Genomic DNA, 23,755 nt, shown 5'->3' with positions numbered 1-23,755 from the left:
TGACCTGATACAGAGAAAAAAATTAGCACATGACAGTCTATTATTCTCAACAGGTGGGTTAACATTTCCTTCCACCAAGTGTTAAATGAGGTTCTAAGAACCAGTGCCACAATGCTTAGATACTCAAGAACAACACTAACTGAGCAACTGCTTAGCTTAGTCATCTTTACCTCAAGATACCAACAGACATTTACATATTACTTTTCTAGCTTTCTCTCTGTACATTTTTAAGGCTTCAAGACAGGAATTGCTTTATGCTTTACTGTCCCAGACTATAAAGTTAGAATGACTGGAGGTGGGCTTTTGGTGGAGAGCTCAAGTCTCTGGACTCATTCCAATCCCTCCATGAAATCACCTCTGTGGCCATTACTGAAGTTATCATACTAAAGTTCAAATGTGGCTTCATTGATGCCCCAGAAATAAAGTCTAGCGCAGCTCCTGGAGCCTGCCACACAAAGTGCCTGCGCCTATTCCAGTCTGTTGTCAAGAAGGGCATGCAGCCGGGCGGTGGTGGCGCACGCCTTTAATCCCAGCACTCGGGAGGCAGAGGCAGGCGGATCTCTGTGAGTTCGAGACCAGCCTGGTCTACAAGAGCTAGTTCCAGGACAGGCTCCAAAAACCACAGAGAAACCCTGTCTCGAAAAACCAAAAAAAAAAAAAAAAAAAAGAAGGGCATGCAGAGGGATCGTTTCATAGGGTGACCTCTGCTCTTCTCATATCGGCTCAGAGGCTCTGAACATAATAAGGACAGACTGAAAAGGATCACACCCCCTTGCTCTGCTAGATGTGGGATGTGTGACTGCTTGTTCAATCATAAAACTCAGTATGGGATATTTCACAACATTTCCTTTAAGTAGCAGTTACATTCGAGAACCCTCAATGACCTAACCACTTTTAAAATTTTTACAAACTCTCTGTTCTGTCTTTTTATCTGACTGGAGAAATAGTTATCAATAGAAGGTACATGACTAATTGAGACAATTACTTTACTTAAGGTCATAAACCAACAACACAAGGAAAAATGCTATTTGATTGTGTCTGACCTGGGATCAAATGACTTCAATTCTTCATGTATCTCAGTTGAGCAAAAACCTGAGACAATGTTAAGACTGATCATCGGGTCTGCCGAAGAAGGGTACCGTGGATCCTAGGCATCATCAAAGATGATCCTGGACACTATCAAAGGCTGCAGCGGCTACAGTTTCCATAGGGTCACATTCCAGCTCCTCATGATTGGGACACCAGGCTAGCTCAGCTGCTCAAGACCAGCTCTCACAGTCCCATAGGAGGGGAGCTCACCTGGAACTTTCTGTTTTCTACTGGAATAACATTCTTATTCCCATTGCTAAATCACCCAGTAAATGAATCTGACATTCTTGTGGGACACATTAGGGTCACTGCAGGGTAAAAAGTAAAAAATTGCCAAAGAAATCCACCTTGGCCCTGAAACCAGAGTGAGTGAAAGGAACACAGCCTAGACCTGAACCCAGAGCCAGTGAACAAAACACTCTTTGGCCCTGAAACTGGAACCAAAGAAACACACCTTGACCCTGGAACAAGAGCCAATGAAAGAAACATACCCTGGCCCTGAAACTAGAGGTAAAAGACTAAAAAGGGCCAGGAAGGAAACACACTTTGGCTCTGAAACCAGAGCCAAATCTGCCCCTGACCAACTGAACACGAAACTAACCAATCCCTGAGCAGAAAATCTAGCTAATCTGAGTTTGTCCAAGCTCAAGGGGATCAAAATCTGACCAATTCCCTCCCTTCCCTGAAATCTTCACCCTGGAATAACTCAAGCCCTATGTAAGCCCTCTGCCTGTTTAGTTGGCAAACTGTCCTCCACCCTGACGGAGGCAGCCACTCTCTGGGACTCCTTTCCAAATAAATCTCTTCAAAGAGTTCTGGGTGAAGATCGTTCGCTGGTGCAGAGCAGAATCTCTACTGGGAATCTCCCTGAGGAAACCAGAGAGGAAGGAGCAACTGACACCTCTGCTGCAGCAATGACTTTTAGCTAGAGCTGGAGCAGACTGCTACGTTCTGCAGGGCAGAATGAAGCAGAAGAAGCAGCAACTTGGGCCTGAGCTGAGAAGAAACAGATACTTCTGTTGGGAAACTCCTAGAGGGAGAGGAGCAGAGCCTTGGAGAGGACTGCCACATCCTGATAGGAGACTGCCCCCCATAGGAACCCAGTTTCAGGTATAGCCTGACTTCCCCACAAGTCGGGATACCTTTCCTTCAGAGCTGTAACACTTGCAGTAATTGGGCACCCAACATCTGTGGTAGGTGTAAGTCCTCCACTCATTACCCCTACCCTGTAGGCTAAGAGCTGCTCTGGTCTTACTCCAATCTTACAAGTGCACTACTTTTGGAAGCACACTTAACTGTAATGTTTTAGCACACAACGTAAGGAAACCTCTACAAAATACACAAAGGAAGGTAGTAGGATGGCAGCTTTCAGACTTACAGGTATCAACAATTCGGTTACTTACTGTGCAGTACTAGGAGTTGACCCCACAGCTTTGCGCAAGCTGGGCGAGCACTCTAACAATGAGCAGCACCCCCAGCCCCCTTTATTTGGTGTTTTGAGGCAGGGTTGTACTCTACAGTCCAGGTGGGCCGGAACACTATAACCTCTACTGACCTCTAACTCTTGACGAACCCCCAGCTGCAGCCTTTCAAGGACTGGAATTACAAAGGACCAGCCACGTCCTGCTTTACCATTTGTTTTAAAGGCTAAAGTCTTGTTTGGGAAGATAATGTTCCCACCATTTTTACAGTAACTACCCTCTTGTTTGACCAGCTGATCTGCTAACTTTTGAGAGGTAGGCAAACAAATTAGCTGGCTGTATACATTTTCTTCGGAGGAAGACAGTCTCTTAAATCAGGCAATGATCAAAACAGTTATAAAGTTCTAAGAGAATAATCACACTTTCAACTTTACTTCCAAAGGTTCTATTTATAACCAATCAAAGAAAAATAATAGTTTTGATTAACCAGAATCCCTGTATGCGACATTAAATTATACTTTTTTATTTATCTTATATATAAAAGAAAGCAAATACCTGAAAATAAGGTTCTATCATGACCTACATTCCAGGGTTCATTGCAAGGCTAGCAGATCCACCAGTTTCATTCCCCAGTCAGAAGTCGATGGGAACATGATTCCCTGACTGGTAACCTGCAGCCCATGAGCTCAGGGATTAGAGGCTCTGCCAAGTTTCTGGGCTCCACCAGCATAAAGATGCACCTTTCTTGGTATGTATAACATCGCTGAATCCTGGTAAGTCTATCTCTCAATAAATTAATCTATTCTGTAAAAAGTCCATAAAAACAGTATTCAAAGTTGGCCTACCATAGGCCAGTCTCCCATCAGGATGTGGCAGTCCTCTCCAACATAGGATTTTGGCTTTTTACAAAGAAAGCACTTTGTCTCAGAATTCTGAAGACGCAGCTATGTTTTAGTATTGTGAATGCCACACTATTTTAGTCAGACATAATTTAAACAGCAGTTGTCTTTTTTTTTCCCCTCAGAGAGAGATAATAGCTTCAGAAGTATAACAATCTTTGTCTGCCAGGCTGCTGTTAGCGGCTTGCCAGGACAGTCCGGCTTGCTCCAAGTCCTTCCGGCCTGAGGCTGTTTTTCACTTCCATCCTTCTATCTGCCAGAAGGGTCTTTTTAGGTAAGGAGGCCATCTAAATAAAGCAGGAAACGAATTTAAGTGTTTGTCTTTCTGAGAAGTCATTAACCAGGTGAAAACAAAGGACTACACAGGTCAGAGTCTGTGTGTGCCCTTACCCCAGCTGTGCTGCTCCGCACCCGTGGGAAGAGAGGAGGTGAAGGCCCCTGTGCTCAGAGAGGGCTCTGCTATTGCAGTACGGCTATGGGAAAGCCCTGCAGAGTGATGAGCATCTGCCTCAATGTTTGATTCTTGCCAGTGTTCTACAGAAACCAAGTGACTTCTAGCAGATTTGCTGTGTTGGACAGTACTAAACATCTCAGCTCACTTAACTTTCTAAATCAAATGAAGCACAGAGTACTGACTGGATTAACAGATGGGAAAGTAAGGAGAGTTAGAAAAATCAAGAAACTCACACAGAGTTACAAACTTGTGACAACTGAAACCCAGGCTCTATCTGACTGTAGCCCAGGATTGTAGCCCACAGCAGTGCTACCGTGAGCTCCTAGTCCATACCTTAGGGGGCAAAGGAGCTTCCAGCTGTCTTCCAAGGAATGAAAGCAACCTCCTCCAGATGAGGCCACTTCCCATAAACATAATTCCTGTAATCAGCCAGAACACACGATGGTCCTGAAAGAAAAAAGGGGTCATTCCAATCACAAAGGTTATGCTCTTCAGAGACAACTCTCTTCCAGAGTTAAAAGGAGCCTTTCTGTCACCACAAGAAGTCTTCCATAGAAACAGGACCTAGGCCTGCAGTGAAGCCCAGAGACCAAGACTGAGGGCAGAGACACCTCAAGTGTCTCACAACTGGGTTCTTCTGTATTTAGGACTGTGCATAATGCAAGTGTCAGAAAGGCTGTTGTAAAGGCAAGGCTTTGGTGCCCAGGCTGGCTCTAAATTTCCTGGGCTCAGGAGACCTACTGCCACACCCTAGGAAAGAGTTGAGTCTACAGGTGTGCGCTACTACACTTGGATCAAAAAGATTTAAACAAAATAAAAAACACTTTTCTTTTTGGCCTTGAGTAAGAAGAATATTAGAGTTAAACAGAAAACAGAGTTAGCTTCTGGGTTAGTTAAGAAAGGTTGGTTAGTCCATCTCAACCCCTTGGGACCAAAACATGTTTCAGTTTACGTATTTACATATCGATGGATAACAAGGAGGAAGCGCCATCCTTACATAATCATTCTCTGTTTTACAAGCTCAACCGCTAACTTTTGAAAGGCAGGAATATGTTAGTTGTATATGTTTTGTCTTAGTGGGGCATGTGACCTATGGTATTTTCTTTTGGAGTCTAAAGAAAAAACATTCACATGCACCTGATATATCTAAACTAGTTCAAAGATAATTTTATATAATACTTTTAGTGCACCCACATCTTGGATGAGCCACAATAGACCAGCTATGAAATTTTTCATGCCAATGTAGTTGTGATTGGTCTTCAATTACGAGGTATTTCCTATCTCATGTTTTCAGGTTTCTACCTGCATATGGACACAGAATGATTCTTAACAAAAGCTACAGCCCAAGGAAGTGAACAGTAGTGACTCAGGCAACAAAACTGGGAGGTGAGGGGAGTGCTGTGCAGCCAGCAGTTCTGAGAAAGAACCAGAGCACAGTTGACAAGACGGGATACAAATGTCTGAGGTGAATCCAGAAGAAGCAACTAATGTCCACAGACCTGAGAATCTGGACTTATCCTAAGGCCAATTAGAATGTAGTGGAATATCTTTATGCAGAGGTTTGAGCTAGTCAGTCTTTTAAAGACCACTTTTTACAAATGTGTGGTCCCGAGAGATGGTGTTGGTTAGACCACAGTGACAACCATAGAAGCAATAAATTACATAGGACAGTGGGTCAAACATCAAAGTGCGGATTACTCGCTCGATCATTGCTAGAAACCTTATAAGACTTTCCCTGAAAATGCCAGGCTTCAGAGGATTTAGAAACGCTAGCGTGACATAAAAAGACAAGAGGGCAGAGTAGAAAGCATTTATTTTTCAGTTGAAATCCTCTGGTTTTATAGATCTGCAATTTACTACATTTTTTGGGCCTCTATTTTCTTATCTACAAAGCTGGGGAAATATGTCTGTTTCATAGAGTTGTGATTACTGGACCAAACAAGCTCTGTGGATGTGGACTTCCAGGTACAGGGCCAGACACACAGAACTGAAAATAAAATCCCTCATTACCACTGCCTCACAGGGTGGCTGTGTTAGCCAGCTCTCCTGTGTACTTGTATGCTTTAGGAAATAAAGCAATGGGGGGCTGGAGAGATGGCTCAGAGGTTAAGAGCACTGGCTGCTCTTCCAGAGGTCCTGAGTTCAATTCCCAGCAACCACATGATGGCTGACAACCATCTGTAATGAGATATGGTGCCCTCTTCTGGCATGGAGGTGTACATGCAGGAGGCACATTGTATATGTAATAAATAAATCTTTAAAAAAAAAAAAAGGAAATAAAGCAATGGAGGCTACAGTCATAGCTCTACACAGGGGATAACAATAACTGCCTGCATTCTACGTGAGTTACAACCTATGTTTAACTCTTTAAGGGAATATGTAAATGTGGCATTTATTTACTGTTAACTTCACTAGATTTAGAATCACCTAGGAGCTGCAAATCTGTGAGGGTATGGCCAGAGAGGTTTACCAGAAGGAGAGTGCCCTCCTTCCTGACTGTGGACCAGGTGACGAGAGGCCTCATGCTCCGCTACCTTGCCTTTCCTGCTATGATGGATTGTAACTCCTTTCAGCTGTGAGTCAAAGTAGGTATTTTATTCTTTATGTTCCCTTTGCCAGGTATTTTGTTACAACAATGAGAACATAACTAATATAGCAGGTCATACTTCAAAAAATTCTAATCATCCAAACATTAAAAAAAAACCCTATTTAAAAAATTGCGTTCTGTCGGGCGGTGGTGGCGCACGCCTTTAATCCCAGCACTCGGGAGGCAGAGGCAGGTGGATCTCTGTGAGTTCGAGACCAGCCTGGTCTACAAGAGCTAGTTCCAGGACAGGCTCCAAAACCACAGAGAAACCCTGTCTCGAAAAACCAAAAAAAAAAAAAAAAAAAATTGCATTCTTACCTCTTCAAGGGAAGATTCCAAATTCATGCCAAAAGCAACTCCCATTAGTCCGAAGAGTGACAGAGAGAAGGTGCCCATGGTTAGCTGGAGATTCAGCCTCATCATCACATTGCGATGGCTGGAGAGAAAACCACCAACTCAGTCCAGAACACACAAATCCAGCAAACCTAGTGAAGGCCTACCGGGCCGCTCTCCACCTTCAAAATCCTGACATGATTAATATTGTAACTTGACAAGATTTGGAGTCATCATAGAAAGAAACCTCTTGAGGTGGAAAGACCCATCCTCACCATAGGTGGCACCATTCCCTGGCTGGGGACATGAACAAGTTCCTAACAGGACGCATAACCAGTTACTTCAGGTTTCTGCCCTTGTGACTTCCTTGTCAGGCTGTGAGTCCAAATAAAACATGCATTCCTTCAGTTGCTTTTGCAGGCATCAGGAAACTAAAAACAGGTTCACTTATGGAGTAGTCACAGATGGGACAGCATGACTTCTTCCAAAAACCATATCTTTAAAAAGTGCTTTCCAGTATCAACCACAACCCCAGTCCTTACCATCTTCTGCTGTGCATCCATCCTCACCTGTCTAGGTTGATGAAGATGATGCTCTGTGAGTCGTCAATCAGGACCCGAAGCTCCCGAGCCTCATTGGAAAGGTCCTCAGCTAACCGGTAGTAGTTTTCTAGCAGCAGCTCCATCTCCTCTGCATGGTCAATCCCAGAACTGCTCTTCTCACTTCAATTCACAAGTTAACACAGTCAACAAACCTGAGCTTGTGCAACATATTGACCCCCAACTTTAGCAGCCAGTGTTTATCACATCTGTTGTGACTGCATCCAATCTGTGAGAAGCTATGCCAACAGATCCTGAGCACAATGCACTCAGCCCTAAACAGATGAGTTAGCATCACTGTGCTCCAAGGCCTCAATCCAAAAGAGGCATGAAATTACACGCACCATTAGGGACTAGAAAATACAAACGTGAATACTGATGAGAAAGGGCAAAGCAAATCATAGGCTACTATGAAACACACACACACACACACACACACACACACACACACACACACACACACACACATCCAGACTAAGTTGGAAAGAGCATTTCCTAGGGCTGGAGTGATGTCTCAGTGGTTAAGGGTACAAGCTGCTCTTAAAGATGCCTAGGTTTCATTTCCAAAACCCACATGGTGAATCACAATCATCCATAACTGCAGTTCTGGGAAATCTAATGCCCTCTTCTGGCCTCTGTGGGCACCAAACATATAAGTAGTATATAGACATACATGCAGGCAAAACACCTATACACATTAAAAAGAGCATTTGCCTTTGAAAACAAGCAATACAGTAGCAGCCAATTTCTCCTCTCCCTGGATGAGCGAGCAGAGGACTAACTGCTGATATCTGCTTCCCTAAAGACGCCTTATGTGGGCTGAAGCTGTGATGCGCTACTAGGCACTGCCTTTCCTACTACTGACTTAGTAAACGTGAATTACATTGAGCCTTACTGTCTCTACTTTGGCATATTTGTACAAATTACATACTGGGAAGAGAGAGTTGTGTGTTTTGTCTTGGAATTAAAAAAAAAAAGGAATTTACTTTCACCTGCTGAGCCATCTCACGAGCTCCTTTCCTTGTTTTTCAATACTTCTTAGCTAATGAAGGCATGAGTACTTCAAACCATACCACGGTCTACTGGAGAAGCAGACAAGTCTCCAGTGACTTTCAGATCAGTTGAGTTTCACACTCTGCAGGTGTTTCTTGGACCTGCTTTATGATACGCAGCAGTGACTAAGTTTCTTAGAGCTGTTTCTAAAAAGCAAACCATTTCTAGGTTTGTAAGTCAGAAAAAGTATGTAAGCTGTGTGTTTATAACAGACAAGGCTGCAGAATCCAATCCACACTCCCTGGCTTATCCCCTTCTCTACCATACAACTGTTGCTCTGTGCTCCATGGGGAACCTAGTTCATCTTGCATATGTTGCTTAGTGATCCATCCCTTGAGAATAACTATGATGTTTATGTTCTCTCCAGCCCAGCAGCTAGAATGCAGTGCACACTCGATGCAGCCTCACTGAGCTGGGCCACATGCAAGACAAAGTGACTAAAAATGAAAATGCCTATTCTCTATTTTAGACAAATACAGGCTCACCTGAAGGAAGAAACAACACAAGGCAATACTTACAAGACCTGTGGGTCACTCCACTTGGTTAGACAGAGTTCTTCCAGCATCTCCTCCTCATCCAAAAGCTCCAAAATCGACTCTTTGAAAATTTTAATGTCTGTTTCCAACTCAGAGAGGCTGTAAGAATAGTCACACAGCAAAGATCAGCAGTATAAACTTGCAACATTTCACTTAAGAATATCATGTTTAGGGCATCTTACAAGGACCCACCTATCACTTCAGCATTCACTGGTAAGAAACATTTCAACAATTATGCAAATTAGCCACACCCAAGCCAATTGGTAAGAGTAACCAGCGACAAGCTCTACATAGAACAAGTTTGGTGGCTTTCAAGGTTGTGTCACTCTGGAAATTTAAAGGTTAAGGTAGAATGCTTGGGTATTTATTCTCAGTTAAGAACTCTGCACTGAGTTAGAGCAGAAGCTGGCTGAAGAGGTCTGTCACCTGGGCACCCTGTTCCTTTAAGAGACAAGCCCCACCTCCTCCCCAGTCATCCTCCACCCCCTCTGTCGTCTGCCCTTCTAGAGAGGCAGAAGCTGCTTCTCTCTTCTCCCTTTTTTCCTTCCCTCATGCCCCCTTCCCTTTCCCCTCCAATAACCCATTAAATAAATTCTACACCCAAACTCTCTCTGCGTGGCATACCTATCTGTCTGTCTGCTGCTGAGGCCTCAGGCTATATGGGACTGGTCCCCACCTCTTTACAAATGATAATAAGAGGTTCACTGGAGAGGTTTACATAAGTAGGTTACAGGCCAGAAAGTCAATGGAATCCTATGATACACAGGTCTGGAGGAATTACAAGGTTTGTCATCTTGCTTAGATACATGCAGGGAGGGGATAATGACAGACCATTTAGTTTTTATGTGTAGTTCTGAATGTTTATGACAAGCAGGGGCTCTTTGGGTTTACTTACTCCCCTCCCCCTTTTTGAGAGAGGGTATCACTCTGTAGCCTAGGCTGGACTCCAATTTGAGGCAATCCTTCCGCCTTAGACTGCTGAGTGCTGGGATTACCGGTGAGCTACCATCCCAGTTTTAAGTATGGCTCGGACAGCATGGTGACCATTACTGCTTGACAAAGTCCCAGCATTTCAATAGTGCAGACCACACTTCACCAGCACACTTTCATTTTTAATGATTCTCAATTAATGCTTTTTCCCTTGGGAAATTTTGGGAGGGCTTTTGTAAGGGATAAAAGCCTACCTAAACAAAATAATTCTTTGGAAAAAATCATGGCCACCGTGGAACCAGGAATTCCATTGTGCCCTCCTAATCACACCAAGAACAGGAAAGTTAGAGATTTACTAGACTTGTCTGACTCCAAGGGTGAAATACCTACAATTTGCCAGAGCCTGAGGCTATTAAGGCAAAGAGTTCAGTTAATAAATATAGAGAAACCAGAATGGTACCGTATAATGGGAAAAGAGACATCAGAACCTTCCCTTTTGGGAGTGTTATGAGGGGTACAGGCCCACAGAGTACGACTAAGAAACTGTGGTTTAGTGTCTGCACTCCAGAAGAAATCCTTTTCTTAAGGTCAAGCATTTGAATAAGGGTCTCCAGTCCCTAGGGTGCTTGAGGAAAGTTCCTGCTTGATGAAGCAGTCATTCTTATCTCTAGCAAGAGAAACTTGTGACTCTTCCAGTAACACAAGATTGGTACCTGCTGTTAAGGTCAAAGATTCCTCAACCCCTGACTTCAAGCCACACCTCAGTTCACGTGCCCCTTGTCTCCCTTTTAATCCTGTTTGCCACTATACAGTAGGTGTAGCTTTTTTCAATTAAAAGCTGCTGGCAGCCATCCTGATCCACCCTCAGATGCTGTCTGTGCCCTACCGCCACTCCACACATCCTTTTGGGACCTGAACACCCTACCCACCCAGCCTCAGGCCAAATCAAGTTTCTGGCATGAGTATTCTTTTTTAAAAAATTAATTACTTATATTTATATATGTCTCTGTGTGTGCATGTGCCTGTTAAAGCCAGAGAGTGTTGCTTCCTTTAGCTGGAGTTACAGGTGGTCATGACCCAGTGCTGGGAATGAACTCAGATCCTCAGAAAAAGCATATTAAACCATCTCTCCAGCCTGGAGCTTATTTATAGATGATAAAAGTACACTAACATTGGGCAAACAACAAACCCTTTGATAATTTTAACTGGGGACAGGGGCCTAAGGGATAGATGGCTGAGCAGTTCAGCACCTGAGTTTGGCTCCCAGCACCTCCATGATGGCTCATTATCACCAGTAATGCCAACTCCAGGGGATCCTATGTCTTCACACACATGGCACACATACATATATGTAGGAAAACACTCATAAACATAAAATAAATAAATCTTAATAATAAAAAAGAGACTGGTCAGCAAGAAGGCTCAGGAAAGTCAAGGCACCTGTTAGTTGATGACCTATGACGTTCAGTCTGTGGGAGTCAGAAAGTGGGAGTGGAAAACCAATCCCAGCAAGTTGTCCTGACCTCTCCACATGTGTGCACATCCTCTCTCTTCTGCCTCTCTCTTCTGTCTCTCTGTCTCTCTCCCTCCCTCCCTCCCTCCTCTCTCATATACACACAGAATCAAAAAAAAAAACAACAAAGAAAATTTTGGCTTTCTGAGCTGTTGTGATGGCTCAGCTGGCAGAGGTACTTTACCACTAAACCTGACCACTTGAATTAATTCGTGTCATAATTTTAATTATACTCTGAGATTTGTACTCCCCAACTTTTCTTGAAAATGTAGCAGTTAAGGACTGGGGCTGTGACTCAGTGGTAGAGTGCTTACCTGGTGTGTGTGAGGCCCTAGGTTCAGTCGCCAGCACCACAGAAAGAATGCTCAAACATTGACAGTTGAAGCTTGATGTGGGGGAGGGGTGTGACCAGTTGAGAGATGAAGGGTTTAGGGCACCTCACCCACAACACACACACCCCTTTTAAGTACTGAGGACCAAGTGGGTTCTCTGGGACAACAGCAAGTGCCCTTAACCACTAAGCCTTCTTTCTAAGGATCACTCCTCACCCCATCAAGTTTTTTTTTTTTTTGGTTTTTCAAGACAGGGTTTCTTTGTGGTTTTGGAGCCTGTCCTGGAACTAGCTCTTGTAGACCAGGCTGGTCTCGAACTCAGAGATCCGCCTGCCTCTGCCTCCCGAGTGCTGGGATTAAAGGCGTGCGCCACCACCGCCGGGCACCCCATCAAGTTTTAACTGTCAATGTTTGAACATTTTTTCTGTGGTGCTGGGGACTGAACCCAGGGCCTCACACGTATCAGGTAAAAAAAGTTGGGGAGTACAAATCTCTGAGTATATTTACTAAAATTATGACACAAATTAATTAAAGCAGAAAATTTAAATTTTTGAATAAATTATTACTTTAGAAAATGAACATAGACCTTAGAGTGGGGGATAAATGAATTCAAATTAGGTCTATGAATTTGCTATCACATCGAAGATAATATCAACTACTAATGAATTGGGATGTCAGATGGGCCTTCATGTGCAGTATATTAGATCAATATTAATTAGATCGTGTGCTCCTTTAGTTCAATCTCCCACTTACACTACATAAAAAACACCATATTATTTTCATTATGAAAATCAAATTCTAGCACCAAGGAGGCAGAGGCAGGAGACTGCAGCAGGTTTCATGTGTGAATTCACATTGACCATCTCTCTAGACATCAACGAGAGAGAAGCTGAAGGCAGCCGTCTCTAACTCCCAGCCTGACAAGCCACCCACATTTACCTTTTGCCATTTTGGAGCAGGACATGCAGCTTGCTTCTGTCGACAGAAGAATGCTTGGGGTCCACTAATGCATCCAGGGTCTCGAGGATCAGCGGCTGCAGGATGCTAAGTTTTCCCTGAAGGGTGTTGATCTAGATAACAACATGGCCTTTCATAAGAATTAAAACAATCTTTTTAGAACTTAGGATCAGTGAAGCCTTTGATTTAACAGACATTTGTGCTAGCCCAAAACACTGACAGCACTTCAGAACACCAAATTATAGATGACTTAGAGCTACACCTCCTGGGTCACAGGAGCAGCACGGAATGCTGCAAAGGCCAGAGTTAGCCCTCTACAGACAGTTGCTATGAAAGGACTAGGGAATGATTTCTTAATGACATCCTGGGGGCTGGAGAGATGGCTCAGTGGCTAAGAGCATTTCCTGTACTTCCAGAGACCAGAATTTGGTTCCCCATAATCATGCCAGGCAGCTTACAACTGTAACTCCAGCTCCAGGAGATCCAACACCCCTGGCCTCTGCTGGCACCTACATACATATACAATAAATATAAATCTTTAGGAAAATCCTGAAACTCCATGTCAAAGCACCCATTTAACATTTGAGAATAGCGCAGGGTGGTGGTGGGGCAGGCAAAACTCTGTGAGTTCAAGGCCAATCTGGTCTAGTTCCAGGACAGGCTCAAGCTACAGAGAAACCCTGTCAACCAACCAAGCAACCAACCAAACAATAACAAAAACAACAACAAACATTTGGGAATAGCTATGTTCTCTGTAAACAGAACACTGTTCAAAATTGCTGTAGACAATGAATGACCTTTTTAACAACTGAAACTTGATGGAGATGTAGTTCAGGTGGTGGAATTTTGCCTAGCATGCATGAAGTCCCAGGTCCGATCCATAGCACTGAATGAACTGGATATGTTGTCGTATGCCTGTAATTCCAGCTCTCCGGAGGTGGAGGGAAACTGAAGCTTGACTTAAGACTTTAAAAAAGATACATTAAATCACTGTAAAATCCGAAGCCTGCTTTTCTTAAGCTAACACAAGCATGGCTAATACTCAACAGGAATCAATTGGTAAGAGGATAGCAGTTAAGATCGAAAAACCTCCGCACCAGCTGGCAAATAACATAAGACAAGGAATTAAGCAGCAGAATTAAGAATGTAAACGCTACCACACGCTGTTTTATGTCAGAAGCACAACTCATCTGACTTGGAAGTTTGCAGTCTGCTGTAGATTCTTTTACTTTGAATAACAGAATTCACTTCCAGGTTCAGGAGACCTGAATGAACCAGGACACTAAGGTAGAACTAATGTTCGACTATCCTAAAGAGACACCAACCCTCTGGTCTTCAAGGGCTAGACTTGGTGTGGATGGGAGACTAGAGTCCCACTCCAGGTCCTCCTGAGGCCTCCTGCTCCTGGTGTCATGGCCCACAGGTGGGTTGAGGGGCTCCCCCTTATTTGAAAGATGGTTGGCTTGATAACTGCAGGGCTCTTTCAGAAAGAATCTTCGGGACCCCATGTCACAGGCAAGAATTCCTATTTTACATAGACTACAGAGCTTCCTCTGCTCTTATATAGCTGACTGCATCTGTTCCTGAATTCCAAATTCCTGAGTCAGCCCAGCCTGTCTGCACTGTGCTGTCGCTCCTGTAACCCCAGGAGAGAGGAAATCATCTGTTTTCTCACTGAAGCAAAGCAGAACACTCAGCCTTTCCATCTCCCTCTCTGACTAACGTGCTCCCAGCACTGACTCCTGATTGTAGCCAGCTCCTGAATAGTACAATCCAGATTAATTAGGAGCAGGAAAATTCATAAAAGATTAGAAGGGGCTAGGAAGGCAGTGACCACCTTGATTGGGCTTGCACAACTCCCAGGAATCCATTAACTGCTGATTTATGAATCCAGTAACTGCTGATTTATGAGGCAGGGGTCATGAGAACCGTGGTTCTTGTCAGTCTATGTCCCAAGCAAGAGGTGTTCCCTCCTTGAGCTGCTTCAAACAGAGGCTGTCCGATGAACGGTGCAGTTTGAAGAATGAAGTGAGAGGTGCTCAGAGTTCACTTACATCCCAACTTAAGGTCTCCTGAATTCTCATCCCATAATGTGGTCACTGAAAGTGCACAGACAGGTGTGCTAATACACACCTGTCAGCCCGTACTAGAGAGGATGAAGTAGAAGGGCCACCTTAGTTCAAGGCCAGCCTTAGATCCCAGGTCAACAAACAAAAATAAACAACCAAACAACAACAACTGAAAGACCCGGATAAATCTAGACCCCTCTAGCAGGAAAAATCTAAGCAGGGAGAGAAGAATAAAAAATCTAGATTAGCCGGTTCAGTGACTCTGTTTCAGGAACTAGCTGAAGATAAAGTTAGATTATAATCTTGAGAATAATCTTGAGAAACAGGGAGTTACCCCCTTGTGATTATCATCGATATTTTCGGAATTTTTCAATGATCACTTATTTTCCAATGATGCCCTCCCTACCCCCTTTGGATTACTTGGTTGTAGTTTCTTCCCTTAAATACCCACTTCTCCCAACTACTCAGGGTCGAACTTTCTACTCCTGCGTGGGAAATGAGTTTCAACCCCAGTGTACTGGTTCCTGTCCTGACAATAAACCTCCTGTGATTGCAGCAAGTCTCTGTGAGTTCCTGGGGGGTCATGTTATCCCGAGACTTGAGTGAGAGTCTCCCCGCTCCAGAGGTCTTTCACAGCAACAACAAAAACATAAGTGAGCCAGGTGGCGGTGGTGCACGCCTTTAATCCCAGTACTCGGCAGGCAGAGGCAGGCGGATCTCTGTGAGTTTGAGGTTAGCCGAATCTACAAGAGCTAGTTCCAAAACAGGCTTTAAAGTTACAGAGAAACCCTGTCTCGAAAAAACAAAAACCAAACCAAAACAAAACCCCAAAACATAAAAGTAGATAAAGGCAGCCAAGTTGAAACGTGCTTCGCCAGTTCCTCAAGAGTCTTTAGGTCTACTTGGCTGGAGGAGAAGCTCTATCTCCCTGGAGGACCTTACAAGGGACTGATGAGGCTGGGAGAGCAGCTTTGAAATGGTCAGGACTACATGGTCTTCACGTTCACTCTGCACAATACATCCGACTAGGCTTACCCAATACTGCAGGAGTGCTTCAATAGCTCTGAACTCAAACGGCAGTGGGTATGTGACGAGCTGACCTTCTCCAGCCAGCTGTGATGGCAGTTCCCGGAACAGCCACTGCTCCAGGTTTAGATTTCGATAATCTAGTATCAGAAGATACTCTGGAGTTATCACAGCCTTCAAATACTAGAAAAGCAACAGAAAAGAATATATGTGCACACACACATATACACACATTCATCAAGATACAAGTTATCAAGGCTGGAGGAAAAAGTAAATTCACAAAACAGTTTATTTCACTAATTTTGAACTAAAACTAAACCAAATCAGTGTCCATTTGGTTTTCTAAAAGTAAATAAAGGATATTTTTATAAAGGAAGAAAATTCAAATATATGTAAGTCTTGATAATTATAAGTTGCTCTCAGAAGAACTGGAATTACACAAATCAGACAGTAATTACGACTTCAGCCTGGTGTGGCACATATGTGTACAAAAAATCCCAGCACCTGGGAGGTGGAGGAGAGCAGATGTTCAAAGACATGCTCAGCTACACACAAGTTCACGGCCAGCCTGGTATATGTGAAACCCTGTCTCAAAATCTCCAAACCCATAGCAGGACATCTGCCAGGACATGCACGAGAAAAGTCAAGTTCCCTAAAACAGTCAAGCGGGAGGCTGGTCAGGGCCAGGGCCTTAGGGCAGCACTGGGGAGCTGAGGTATGAAGACCGCTATCTGAAGAGAACAGAAGGAACTGGCAGACAATGTAACTTTCCCTCCCCCTTCTGGACTAGATGCACCACTACTCCCAGTTTTGCATTTTGTTTTTTTAACCTGCACACTGAGCAAGACGGCCAGGACTCACTGGTGAGCACAACAGCACAGCACTTACCTCCATCCTCATGATAATCCTATTGTTCCTGGTAGTGATGCTCATCACGTGCTGAAACCTCAAGTCTCTGGCCTGGAGTGCTAACTCATGGTATAATTCAGTTTTCTTCCTCTCTAGAAGAGAAGCCGAGTGGGTGAAGCTAATCCCCAAACAACATGAGCTCCTACAGTGTCCCTCCCAGCCCCACCTGAGCAGTGTTCTCACACGAGCCTTTAATACCTATTCTTGCTTTCAAAGCAAATTCTCCCTTCTATATTTTTCTAGAACATTTCACTGTGCTAAGCATCCCATTGTGGGCCAATATAAAAACCACAACCAAGCTTAAGAGCCTACAGCAGTAATTTCTACCTTTGGACGTAGTCTGCCTCTCTGACAGGATGTCATGTACTCCAGCCTGGCCTTGAACACGTTACAAAGTCAAGGATGGCCTCAAACTTACGACTATAGGAATGCTGAACCAAATCCAGTTGTTGCTGGGACTATCTCTAGGTATTCTAGCATTTTAGGCAAGCTCTCTACCAACTGAGCGATATCTCCAGCCCATAGTCATTTTTCCTTGAACATGAATTTTATTAACTAGATTTTTAGGCTTATTAATTTTATGTATATGAGTGTTTTGCCTACACATATAGCTGGTGCCTGTGGAAGCCAGACTGCTGCACTGGATCCCCTGGAACTGGAGTTATTGATGGTTGTGAGCCACCATGTGGGTGCTAAGAATTCAACCTAGGTTCTCTCCAAGAACAAGCGCTCTTAGTTGCTAAGCCACTTCTCCAGTCCATATATTTTCTATTTTTACTACCATGGCATCATTTTCAGTGTTGTGAATCTGTGAGTGAATTTGGTAATTATTGGACAATAAAAACTGAGAAAAGTTGATATTCACTGTAAAGTCCCCTATCTGAAAACTAAGTTTACTAGTTAGGAATATGGCAGATGAGAGAAACTTGTGATAGGCTGGGGATAGCAGTATCTGTATTTGTGTCAAACCACACTTCCCACAAGGCTGCAAGCAAAAAAGCTTAGGAAGGAGACCCTGGTACAAACTCAAGGATTTAAGCAAGGATGGAACAGGACCATGGAGCTGCAGGGCTGAGGTGAAACTGGAGCCTCAAGTAAAGCAATACCCAGCTCCATTTTTAGGAGTATCTGTCCAGAGGCAGGCTGTCACATGACTGCCACCTAGTGCCTTACCCTCCACCTTTCTCACTGTGGTGGCAGTGTGTGTAACGACACATGGACAATGCACTGTAATTCTACTTTAAACCTGTTTCATAATGAACAGAAATTGGATGGCTGTGTAGGGGAGATAAATAGAAGAGACACAGGAGGGAGGAACAGCCTCTCCATACTCTGCTTTATTCCAAACACCCTGGGAGTCCAAGCGATTCCTGCTAAAAGGAAGTAATGCAGAGAATTGCACACAGGGGCTGCTAGCCCCATGAGGGCTGATGAACAAATGTTGAAGGACCTCTTTAACACAGCAGCAAATACAAGGAACACTGTATTTCAACACTACAATTTCCAATTTTCCACCAAATTCACTAGTCCATTGATAAAGATACTCACCAAAAGAAGTAACATTTCCTTCTTTGTCAAACTTTGTCTAAAGATAGAAAATAAAAACAAACATTAATTTCAATTCAGTATATTTATGTTCTGAGAAACACCCTCAAAATTTTGAAATGCAGTTATAAATCATATCTGATCTTAAGTTTAAATATAGCCGCAGAAGTCAGGAAAACCCCTCTTTCCTTTGTTTAATATAAACCTGATATTAGACTGACTTCCTATCTTGGTTCCTCTAGAAATCCATTCAGGAGAATCAGTCCTGTTTCCAGGTAACCTTGATTTGGGTAACAATGGCCTGATGAGTGAATGCATTGGCCTGGAAATGCTTTTAAGCCTTGCCACACTCATTGTGAGGGCCCTGGAAGTGTTGCCAGGAGACATGGGGACTGTAAACAATGGACCTTACATCCTTCTTTGCAAATTTACTCGTCAGCAGGCTAGGGAAACCTCAGGTGACTGCAAGGACTTTCTGGCCTGGAAGGGCCTTGACAACAATCCCTGGGTTGGGGACATCACTCGGTGGAAACATGATGTCCTGCTTTGTTACAATTTATCCTTCTCTGGAGACTGGGACCAAGGAGTGGGTGCCTCACAAATCTAAATGTCTTCTTAGAGCTAAGAAGTCTCTGGCAGGTCCTGCAGAATGAGCAGAAATGAACAGAAAAGGTGCTTGCAGCAGTAGCAGCACACATGAGGTCACTAGGTGCTGCTCAGTAAAGGGACACTTTTCTTCTGTATGCTGTGCCAGTCACGGTTGAAGGTGTCAACTGTGAAGGGCTGGACTGTCCCACGTAAGAAGGTAAACACAATCCAAGCACAGGTCTTGGGGAAACAATGTGGGCTATGTTAGCAGAACCACAACAAACCTACAATACACACTTCAATCTGCTTCTCAGGAGCAAAGATCGGATCAACAGGAGGCAGAAGCAGAGGAAATGCCAAGGTCAATTTTTAATAAAAGCTTTGTATCTATGTTATACAGATAGCTTGCCTTAGATTTATTTCTTAAACACATTACTCACTGCTGAAAATAAGAAAATTTGTAAAACTACTTAAATCATATGATCTGACAAATTTTAGAGAAAACTATGCCAATAATAACTTATACAGTGTCTTCCAGTGTTCCTGTAAAACATACCTCTACTAACACATAGTAAATGCTCTTACATTTCAAAATTTATATAACACTTTTCCTTAGTAGGATCCTTTTATGGAAGATATCACATAAAACTGACATTTAAAATGTTTGCTTTGTAACCAGCTCACTTTTCCAACTCATTCTTGTCAACAGAATCAGCTGATTGCTAAGTGTTCTTGGGAGAAACTTACTTGGCCTACAAGGAATTTTCTTTCAGTCATCATCTGACTTTATTTTCATTTGGGGAAAGCGGGGTGGGCTCACGGTGTGGTTCAGGCAGGCCTTAAACTCAAACCCTTTTGCCATGGTTTCCTGAGTAGCTAGGGTTGATTCTATTGTGAAGCTGATCAACTCCAGAAGACTGACTATGAGCAATGACTTTCCAGGTAATTCTGTAGAACAGGACATGGGGCCTCAGGACTGTACCCTAGCACCTGAAAGCTGCAGTAGGAAGACTGACATATTCATATGAGTCTAGGTTGGGCTAACCAGGCGGTTTTTAGCTCAGCCTGGTCAATTAAGTGAGATTGTCTCAAAAAAGCAAAACAACAAACAAACCTCAAACAACAAAAAAAGGAACAAGCAAATCTGACATGCCTCTTATCTTATATTGTCCATAAAGAAAAGTTCTTTTAGTTGGGTGGTGGCGGCACAAGCCTTTAATCCCAGCGCTTGGGAGGGAAAAGCAGACAGATCTCTGATTCCCAGGTCAGCCTGGTCTATAGAGAAACTCCATCTTGCAAAAACAAAAACAAAGAGTTCTTTAGCTGGGCATGGTTGTACACACCTTCAATCCAGCACTTGGAAGGCTGAGCCAGGCTGATCCTGAGTGCTCCAGTCTAGCTAGTGAGGCTTACTTAGTGAGACCTGTCTTAAAGTTCTTTAAGAAGTTAATATTAGGGCTGGAGAGATGGCTCAGTGGTTAAGAGCACTGTCTGCTCTTCCAGAGGTCCTGAGTTCAATTCCCAGCAACCACATGGTGGCTTCAAACCATCTGTAATGAGATCTGACGCCCTCCTCTGGTATACATGGAGACAGAAAGTTGTATACATAATAAATAAATAAATATATCTTTAAAAAAAAAAAGAAGTTAATATTAATTAAACCCAAATATTTGTAAAGACTAACACATGCTGGATGGTTATGATGTCTGAGGCACCACTGTCAAATTTTGTAAGTTGCTTCCATTTTTAAAGTAGTTTTTATAATGTAGGTGCTGTAATTTTTCCTTTTATGAATATGTCTGAATGTTTATATAGGTACCTGGAATACAGGAGGTGTTGGACCCCTGGAGCTGTGGCTAATGTGGTTGTGAGCCACCCAGTTTGGGTGTTGAGAGTGAGACTCAAGTTCCCTGGAAGAGCAGCAGGTGCTTGGCTTTCTCTCCAGCCTCTAAAGCATGTCTATTTCTAGTTCAGAAATGAGCAAATTAAAATACGATGATGTTATCTCAGCTTCCTTTAATGCTCACGAGTACCTAAGGCAGTTTATTCCTAGCTATTAATGAGAAAACCAAGGTACAAGATGTCACAATAACTTGTCCAAGTCCCCCAACAGCGAGAGCACTCTGAGGTTTAAACTCAGGAAGTTTGCCTCAGGTCAAGCCCTTTTTCTTAAAACTTTTTTGGAAACCAAAAAGCTTACAAAATGAGCTACAAAAACAATCGGTTTGTAATTTTATATAGGCTACTTTTTGCTAACATTTTGCCACCAAAGGCTTTATTTCTTAAATGTGTATGAGCGCGTGTGCACAAGTGCATACACACAGATGTGTTATTAATTCACTTACTTCACAGAGTTGAGATCACAGCTGCCCCTCAGGCACGCACTTAATACTGCACTCTGCTGCCTTTCCATCATCGTCCAAGGCTCTCAGTGGCTAGTAGCTCCCAAGGGATTCTAAGCAGACTTAGAAATTCTGGTGTGTTCACAAGGGAAACTCTGGAGCTGGGGATGTAGCTCAGATGGTAGAGTAGAGTGCTTGCCTTGCATACAAAAAGTCCTGGGTTCAATTCCCAGGACCACATAAAGTAGGTGTGGTGGCACATTAAAACTTAGCATGGTGGAGCACCCTAGACCACACAGTGAATTTGAAGTCAGGCTAAGTTACACGAGACCTGTTACAAAACAGAGCAAACTTTGGCTGCTGGTGGGAACCCTTAACATGTACTATATAAACTTTACATTCTACCAGAGAGGAGAAGACTTTAAGCTGCCATTTGAGCAGCCTGTGCTGTACAGCAAGAACTCAGTCATTAGTAAAGCTTCAAGAGTACCACTAAAACAATATCTCGGGCACTTGGGTCACTGGCCAAATATAATCCAATACCTCTGCCAACCATTCAACCCTGTGCATTCATTTCATAAGCATGTGAAGTGCTTCTCGCACATTACTGGATGAGGTGCACTCACCACAGCAAACACTTGGGCCACGCTGGCTAAGGTAGCTTGAGAGGCATCGGAGGTTCTAGAGCGGTGCACATCACCTAAGAAGAAAATTAGAGAATGAAATGTCCCGTGAGCATGACTGGTTTCCTTGGAAGCTCAATTGCAATTCTCACAGTACACGGAACCTCCGGAACACCTTGTGTTTTGAAACTTTCCTGCCGGAAAAAGAAACACTTGTTATGTTAGGATTCTAGCTGTTCTCCCCTACCTATTCTGTCCATCCTCCTTCCTCCTGCTTCCATGAGCTAAGTCCATACCACTTGTTGACTATCTGAGGTCGGCCCTTTATGGCTGGGAAGGTCAGGCGGAGCTGAGGCAATCTCAGGGCCTCATGCACAAGGCCCTGAGTTTTGTCCCAAGCACTGCACAAAAGTAAAAAAATATATATAATAAATATATATTTTGTTCACTGGGCAAATGTGAACAATGCAGAAGTCAGAAGTGACGTTGCAAGTGTCTGTTTTCTCATTCCACCATGTAAGCTCTAGGGACTGAACAAGTGCCAGAATTTAAAGTGTCACCACGATTACAACTCTGGATTTCAATGTTTATTCTAAAAGTTCTTGCATCTTGCAGACCACTTGGTTCCCAAGCATGATCAAGGGAGGGAAAAAGGCACCTAACCAAAAAAGACTGGGTGTGAGGAGGTGCTGACCAACATTTGGTAAATTCTTAAGTACAACTTTTTAAAAAAGCACCAGAAACCACTGTTGTGTTAGGGCTGTTTGTTCCGAGCAGAACCTGCACTCCCATTTCGTCACACATCACCACTGGGTGACAGAAACACCAGCAGCAAGAAGACTCCTTTCTTCGCCCAGAGCTCCCTGGCTGTCTGCTTACACAGTTAACAGCAGACTTCATCCACAGTTAGCTCTCACCACCGGCATCATATTCTTCAACTTCACTTCTAGGAATTCCCTATTCTATACCAGGGCAACTGTGCTAATGTATAAATGTACCCGGAAGAGAAATTAACAAAATAAACAGAATTAATAACATCCCAATCTTGCTAAACGTGTTTATTCCACTCAGCTTCGAGTTTGATCTGGCTTCACAGTGAGTTCCAAGCCAGTGAGACCTTGTCTCAAAACAAAACAAAAAACCCCAACCTAACACAATTCTGTGACATGAAAGCAGAGGGGGCGTACGGAGGCAAAAAGGCCAGCAGGAGGGAGATGGTTATCAAGGAAAAGTATGTATAAAAGTACCGTTACGAAAACTTTGGACTGAGCAGATGGCTCTGCCGGCAAAAAAGCCTGCCGCCAAGCTTTTACTACCTGAGTTCGGTCCAGGACGGAACTGACTCGAGCAAGCTGTCATCTGACCTCCCCTCCCCCCCCCATACAGAGAAAGACACACCCACGCTCGGACAACACTTAAATGTTAAACTTATAACAACAACAACAACAAACCCCAAAACTAGCTTAACGGTTAACGCTCCTAACTGCAGAATTCAGAAGGCTGAGACAGGAGGACTGCTGCCAGTTCGCGGCCAGTCCTGTCTCAACAAACAAGAAACCACACTCGAGTCCCCGCAGTGCTGGCCTGAGAACCACGGGCAGGGCAAGTGCCGCAGGTCGCACGGCGGTGAGGACGGCGGGGACAAGGGCAGGAGGGGCCCCGCGGGACGCGCTCGCTACCTGCAGCGCCGGGCAAGCTCGGCGCCTTCTGGTTCCCGGAGAGCAGCGGGGTCGCGCGACCGCAGAAGGCAGCAGGGCTCAGGCGCGCGACACACAGGGCCCGCCGGAACTGCACGGCGCGGGGCAGCAGCCGGGGCAGGCAGCGCAGGCACTCCATGGTGCGCAGGCAACCGGGAGTCGGCAACCAGACGCCGGCCCGGCATGCCGAACCCGGGTAGATCTGCGTACCGGGACAACCGCGCACCGCGCCTGCGCGAGCCGTCCCCGCGCC

The 23,755-nt window shown here is 44.1% G+C and overlaps 1 protein-coding gene across 1 annotated transcript; it reads right to left on the bottom strand.

The window, feature by feature from the left end:
- Nucleotides 1–3,440: 3,440 nt before the first annotated feature.
- Mrs2 (magnesium transporter MRS2) lies at nt 3,441–23,743 on the bottom strand. Its single transcript, XM_075970004.1, has 11 exons — nt 23,485–23,743; nt 21,809–21,882; nt 18,256–18,292; nt 16,687–16,799; nt 15,808–15,981; nt 12,686–12,816; nt 8,954–9,070; nt 7,353–7,505; nt 6,769–6,886; nt 4,197–4,310; nt 3,441–3,696 (listed from the first exon to the last, which is right to left on the bottom strand). The coding sequence occupies exons 1-11, from the start codon at nt 23,639–23,641 to the stop codon at nt 3,586–3,588; spliced, it is 1,299 nt and encodes a 432-aa protein (XP_075826119.1). The 5' UTR covers nt 23,642–23,743; the 3' UTR covers nt 3,441–3,585.
- Between the last annotated feature and the right edge of the window lie 12 nt (nt 23,744–23,755).

Source organism: Microtus pennsylvanicus, chromosome 4 (genome assembly GCF_037038515.1).
Source record: "Microtus pennsylvanicus isolate mMicPen1 chromosome 4, mMicPen1.hap1, whole genome shotgun sequence".
Classification (NCBI taxonomy): domain Eukaryota; kingdom Metazoa; phylum Chordata; class Mammalia; order Rodentia; family Cricetidae; genus Microtus; species Microtus pennsylvanicus.
The sequence above is the reverse complement of the archived record's forward strand: the minus strand, read 5'-3'. Positions and strand labels throughout refer to the sequence as shown.

Coding starts and splice junctions, on each gene's coding strand:
- Mrs2 (XM_075970004.1), bottom strand. CDS start 23,641: ATGGAGTGCCTGCGCTGCCTGCCCCGGCTGCTGCCCCGCGCCGTGCAG. Junction 12,817..15,807: donor AAGCACTCCTGCAGTATTGG/GTAAGCCTAGTC, acceptor GTTGTTATCTAG/ATCAACACCCTTCAGGGAAA. Junction 7,506..8,953: donor TGGAGTGACCCACAGGTCTT/GTAAGTATTGCC, acceptor TGTGAATTGAAG/TGAGAAGAGCAGTTCTGGGA.